At 40.5% G+C, this 6,693-nt stretch overlaps 1 protein-coding gene across 1 annotated transcript; it reads right to left on the bottom strand.

Annotated features, from left to right (window-relative positions):
* Window positions 1–1,580: 1,580 nt before the first annotated feature.
* LOC122653575 (F-box/kelch-repeat protein At3g24760-like) lies at window positions 1,581–5,760 on the bottom strand. Its single transcript, XM_043847448.1, has 2 exons — window positions 5,750–5,760; window positions 1,581–2,789 (listed from the first exon to the last, which is right to left on the bottom strand). The coding sequence occupies exon 2, from the start codon at window positions 2,777–2,779 to the stop codon at window positions 1,598–1,600; it is 1,182 nt and encodes a 393-aa protein (XP_043703383.1). The 5' UTR covers window positions 2,780–2,789; window positions 5,750–5,760; the 3' UTR covers window positions 1,581–1,597.
* Between the last annotated feature and the right edge of the window lie 933 nt (window positions 5,761–6,693).

The raw sequence follows: 6,693 nt of genomic DNA, 5'->3' as shown, positions 1-6,693 counted from the left end.
GATGCCGGGAAATTGGAGTTTGAAGGGCAAAACCCTATTTTCAAAATCAAGAGATTCACGATGGAGAAACGAAACTGGGTCTGCAGATTCCATCTTCTTCCTCTCACACATTGAACCATCGAAAGTCCCCTTCCTCTCGTCTTCTTCTCTCAATGAACTGAAAACTCGATGTGAACATTGTTCATCCAGAGGCCTCTGGTTTCATTTGTGGCAAGATTTAGAGTGGCCCTAAGGTCGTGGAAATTGGAGTTATGAGGGGCAAATCTAGAGATTTGGCAGATTCGATATGGCAAACTCTTCCTCCATGTTTCTCAGATGCTGTCCACCTCCATGAACACGTACAGATTCTGATTTGGGCATTTCTTCAGCGAACAATTCTGCAAAACCTCAGAAACTTTGCAGGTATTCATTTCACCAATGGCAATCCAGATGGAACTCGAAGCGAATACTCCACATACTGAGATCCAAAATACTTCTTCAAGTAATACTCCTCATAGTTAATCTGTTCTGAGAAAAAGCGCCAAAGAACCAAAACAAAACCCACTGTACAAAATGGGTTGCAGAGCATCACTTGAGTACCCAATAGCCCATATAAAAAATTCACAGATTCCATGAGTGACCAATTTTTTATGGTTTCCACGACGGATTTTGATCATGTAGGTGAAGGCACGACCTGCTGTTAGAACCGCAAATTTGCGAATTACCTCACCAATCACCATGAGAACAAGACCAGTGTTGCTGATCCACCAGTATTCCTTCAACCCAGGAAGCAGAACGAGTTTACTGATTCTTCCTCCACCTTCAACACCAATAGATCTGTGGCGGTGGCACGTTACGTTGGGGAGGACAGTTATAGGAATTAAATTGCTTTAACTTGGATGATAAGTACCATTGTTCAAGAACTCATCTTCCCCAAACCCTCAACGATTTGGGGAAGATGGATTGCAGGTTTTTTTTTTTTTTTTTAAATTGTTTCAAATAAGATCATTTTGGTCATTTTATCCAATCCAAAGGCAGAATGATCCATCGAAGTTCAAAAACTGGGATCCGTTATGTTATAATCTGTGTCTAATGGCAGGGATTATGATACTTAGTTTAGAAAATAGGAGTGCACGGTGAAATTAATGAAAGTTCAGGGAAGCAACTATAAGTTTGACCATTTTCAGGGGACATTTGAAAATAACCCATAAAAAAAAACACAGTGCTAGTCTTCCCATTTTCATTAAAAGTGCTCTCTCTATTCAGTAAAACAGAAACCCTAGACAACAAACAAAGAAAAATACAAATTGAAGAGTTGTATCTTACACTTTCGAACACACGGAATGTTGGCTGTAAACCTGTGACTGAAACCCAGTGGGAAAGAATTGTTCATATAATACCCTTATTATACAAATGAAATGAAATTAAGACAAGGGGATCCAAATCCAAATTGGTGATTATAGCTGTTTGATCACTTGCTGACTAAGGGCATGTTTGGAAGCATGCTGTGGGCCATCCAGGAAAACCCAATTTTGCTTGGCTCTCTGGCCCCACAAATTAATTAAAATATCCAAAGCTCCAAACAATCCCCTAATCTCAGTTCTTCACTGAATGCGTTTCAGTCACTCATCTCCTCTCCGTCCTCTTCATACCTGAGAACATAATGGAGTGGAATCTGAGAACAGAAGCTGATGACCTTGTGAAACCGATTCACCGGTGCCGGCAAATCGGGTATCCTTTTCCAATTACATTTGCTCGAATCGCTGCTAATTTCGCAAACACAAGCCGGGTATATCTTGTGATGTTCTTCATTGAACACATAGATCAGATTCCCCAATCCCACACACTTCAAGCTCGCAAATTTCTCGTCTTCATCACTGTCAAACAAGCAATTCAGCAAGTCTTGAGGCATGATCGCAATCTCACTGAACTCTATCGTCTTCTCATCGACTCTATAGAGGTTAAACGAGGGACCTCTTGGGGTGTTGCAGAGACCCGCCAAGACAAGCTGGTCTTTACAGGCCAGCAAGAACGAGAACATTAACCCAGGTGGCCTCAGCGTCTGCACTTCGCTCCACAAGTGAAGCTTTAGATCGAAGGAGGATACGAAGCAGGAGTAGATGCCAAAGACGAATACTTTTCCTTTGAACAAAGCGGATGTGAGCCACTGAGACGAGTTGCCGGATCTGAACTCGGCCGGTAAGGGAGGGCAGAGCTCCCAAGTATCATTCTTCGGGTCGTAGATCTCGACGGCTAAGCGGTCCTCGATGTCTAATAGGCCACCGATGAATCTGACTCCGCCGACAACGATGAATCGAGAGAAACCCGAGTCGTCATCAAAGACGCCTACATGGGGATTACAGCGAGAGAAACTAAGCGGTGAGGTTTCGCGCCATGAACCGCAGAGGATGGGAGAGTAGCTGAAGCGAGAAGTGGTGGAGGAGGTGGTGGTGAAGAAGAAACCACCGGAACCGAGGAATGATTCCTCTTGGCAAGGAGAGGGGCAGAGGTTGGAAGGGAGGCGGATCCACTCGTCGGCTTCCGGGTCGAAGGCGAAAGCCTGGTTGTTCTTGATGAAGATGTTGTTCTGGCCAAAAAGGAAGAACCAGGGCTTCTTGATTGCAGAGACACGAGACGAGAATGAAGGGTTGGTGACAACGGAGCGCCAGAACTTGCAGACTGCACTGGCTCTCACTATGGATCGAATGGGAAGGTAGGAGAGGATCAACCCTGTTAAGTCTGAACCCAGATAACCCCAATCAGATGAGACCAAACAGGTTTGGGAATCGTTATCTTCCATTACTAAGAAACCCAGAAAGGAAGAACATATTCCCTCAAATCAAAGACGGATTTTCTAGCTTTTATGATCTAAGTTAGAAATTGGTTCAGTGTCAGAGGAATGAAATGAAAGGATTGGGAGGAGGGTCAGGGAGGGCGTTTAAAGCAGGTGGTCGATCGGGCATGGTGGGTGGATTCCAATGGCAAAAGCGAGGTGGAGACAGGAGACCAGTGTGGAGAAACTGCAACTAAGGGAACACTTTATATAGCTCAATCAGTGGAAACGTGACTAGGTTGATTTGGTTAATCCAAACCGTTGGGTTCACCTTTTATTGCATTCTTTCCCTCAATGGACGATGGGACTCATGTAAACTTTAATCTAAAAAGCATTTGTCTTGGTTTTTTTTTTTTTTGATAAAATTTGAAATGTGATCCATCGAGATTGATCAATATCGATACGATATCGATCCCATATTAATTTGTATCAAATATTTTATCTCTAAATTTTAATAAAATATGATTTATATTTATATTTTTACCCTTGATCACTATCCTTGGATTGGTATTGTATCGGTCTCTATTGATACCAAAACGAATGGACTGATACGATCAATCTAATACCAATTCCTTAAACCATGATCGAGACTATCCATTGTCTATCCAATGTCAAAATCTTTGCACCATTTTGCCATGTCATGCCATATGATTGAATTAGATGGATCACTAAAGAAAGCTTATCTACACTTAGACTATGAAGTGGTAAGTGTCCCTTCTTATGAAGGAAAGACAATTCATTTGGTTTGGAAGGAACATGCATAGAGAGGTGACTGGGGTCTACCAGTGGCAAGATATGATCCCTATATGATGGATTAAAATCCTCTACATTGCTGGCATCTTGCCGTGCACTGGAATGTAAGTTTGAGAGCTCGACATGTGGAAGAAGCTTAATCCAAAGGTGCGAGCTCAATGCAAGACAGTGTTTGTTTTCTTTCTTCCCGAGCTCAGCACCGTTGGATGTTACATCTTTTATGTGTTGAGCTCTCAAACCCGCATTGCAATGCACCCCAAAATTAAGACACTATTGTGGATTTTTTTTCCCTTCAATGATCCACCATGTTAATATAAGAGATGAGGTTTATTTACCCCAAAAAAGCAAAAGGATAAGATTTAAAGTGAAAGGATCTACCAAACATCGGTTATCAAGTGGTCCAATATGACTCTACCAAACATCATAATAAAATAAAGAGAAAAAAAAACATGAATCTATGAAAAATTCTACAAGTTGAAAATGTGAGGAAAAAATGCACAATAGAAGATGGCAAAAGTTATTGATTAAGAATTCCAATTTTGACATTAGACTAATATAGAATATCCTCTTCCCACGTAGCAATTTGGATTTGTTCAATTGGAGTTGGTATATAAGGTTGGTAGATTTTCTTTTTCTTTTGAAGAAGGTTGGTGGAGATTAGGTGGCAGGGTTATAGGAATTGGTATCAGATCGGCTACATTGGCCAATCCGTATTGTTATCAATTGACACCAATACCGATATCTGGCTGATATCGGATTGGTGGTATGGTACAATACGAATAGATAGTAAAATGGTTAAAATATAGTTTAGTACCAATATCTTTGAGGGTAAAAACATCTGATACAACCGATATTAATTGATACATATCAGTATCTGTTTTGGAACTAGCTGATACCTGATTTGATATCGTGCACTAAACCCATGTTAGGTAGAAAAACACCACTACTCATCTATTTTACTGGACCTATATATTTTTTGGTCTTTTTAGCTTTTGATTGAAAAATACTATTGTCTTTGACAAAAGTTTCTCCTAATAGGTAAATTAAGGGTTCATAAATTAAATGGCCCTCTCGCAGAGAAGCCATCTCCACTGTGGGATCTAAAAACAACCTCTCTACGAAAGCACGGGTAAGGTTGCGTGCACTGCATTCCTGATTCAGGGCCAGAAATTTCTAGCCCTGACCCGCCCTCAGGGCTAAATATCTCAACCCAGACCCTATTCAAACTCAGGACGGGTCCGGGCCGACAGGGCCAAACTTGCATCCCTATATACACCCATCCGACCAATAGAATCTTTTACGAGGAAGGAGTTGGAGAAAACATTAATTGAATCTGAAATGGATAAGACCTAAGTTTAATAAAGGATTATTGGTTAGGTAAGGTTTTGTTCATGTGGGGTCTCGAATTGATATTTTTTTTCTCCCTCTTTATCAACCGCACTAGTTGCCTGAGCTCACAAGTCCACCACTTTAAATGGTATGGATTAACCAAAAAAACAAAATTTTAAATGGTACGTGTTGGCATTTATGAAACATTAATGTAAATTTCGGCCATGATGGATAAACCTATGGTCCACATCTAGAAATTAATTGGAAAGTTTGGAACGTTACCGAGTTTGCCCTTGCATTTATCCATCCATATTTAATGCCAATGGCCATGGGACAACTCACAACCGTGCCTAGATGACTTGGCAATTCAACAAACCAAAAACAAAGACAGAAAGAAAAGAAAAAAAAAATCTTTAGAGGGCTTATTAGGGCTGTCAATTGGTCGGTTTGGTCCAATTTCGATATGGTATTAGAACAAATCAAAATCAAACCGTTAAGATAAAGTTCAATTTTGGTCTAGTTTGATTCGATCGTTGATCTAATTGACTTAATAGGCTCCTAATGGTCCATTATCGGATCGTTATTGGTTTGGTTTCGATTTCATATGTATATTAAAAATAATGAGCAAAACATGTTTTCTTTATAATGTTTTGGAAAAATGTCACGGACACCCCTTGTAAGTATACAATATATCATGCACACCCCAAACTTCAGAATAATATCACATACACCCCCTTACTTTATGATTTTATTTCAACTTAGTCCACTTCGTTAGGTCTGTATAGTTAAGTCACTGTTAATTCTTTTATAATGATAAAATTACCCTTATAATAGGGTGAACTTACTATAATACCCTTAATGGTAAAACCCCAAATTTACCCAAAAACAAAAAGGGTAAAATACACGTACCCCCTAAAATGCACCTAATATTCCTCACACCCCCCCCCCCCCAGGTTTTGACAAGTCCACGCGCACCTACTGCAAACTCCATGTACCACCCCTACTTTACCCCCCTAAAGCCATTTATGTCTACACCGTTAAGTTTTAGGCGTTAAGTGCTAAAAACTTGACCAAACTACCATTTCTTCTATTTTTTCTAAATTTGAAAAGACCTAATTGCCCTGATCAATTTGTTCATAATATGAAAAGACCTTTTTACCCTAATCCAATTTGAAAAGACCCTTTTACCTCCATTATTTGTTCTTAAGAACCTAATCCAACCTAATCACCAAAATGCCCTCATCTTCCCTAAAATCCATCTTTCATTTCTGAAACTTCTCTCAAAAAAGGCGTAATAAAGTATTTGGGTACATGTCTTATGGCCATATCCCAGTGGAGAAAAAGAAACAAGCTTGACGAGAAGACTGAGAAAGGTATATTATTGGTACATAGCACCCTGTCCAATGTCTATCACATGCAATTTAAGGACTGAGAAGCTCATGGTTAATCAAGATGTCAAGTTCGATGAGAATTTCGCGTGGAACTGGAAAAAAGGAAAAGTCGAAAAAAGTACTCCATGGTGCCTGAGACGCCCCAAAAGACTTTATCACGGTACCGTGTGGAGGAGGCGAATACAGAAGGTACATCTACAAGAACTCCATCTACATCACCAATATCATCATGCCAAGTCTCATCATCTACGCCCCAAAATGAGCGCTAACTGGTGTTGTGCTTCGACGTGTACCTGTGCCCAGGCACAATCGCACGTGAAATGACCAACGCACCCTCGATCCTTTTCGCCTTTCCAGGGTGTGCACCGGTCATTTTGGAGCAGTTATGCCTGGGTGCTGGTACATGCC

The sequence above is a fragment of the Telopea speciosissima genome, chromosome 3 (assembly GCF_018873765.1).
Source record: "Telopea speciosissima isolate NSW1024214 ecotype Mountain lineage chromosome 3, Tspe_v1, whole genome shotgun sequence".
NCBI classification, from domain to species: Eukaryota; Viridiplantae; Streptophyta; class Magnoliopsida; order Proteales; family Proteaceae; genus Telopea; species Telopea speciosissima.
This window is presented reverse-complemented; position numbering and strand designations above follow the sequence as displayed.

Excerpts from the sequence above, each read along its gene's own strand:
- LOC122653575 (XM_043847448.1), bottom strand. The coding sequence starts at position 2,779 with ATGGAAGATAACGATTCCCAAACCTGTTTGGTCTCATCTGATTGGGGT.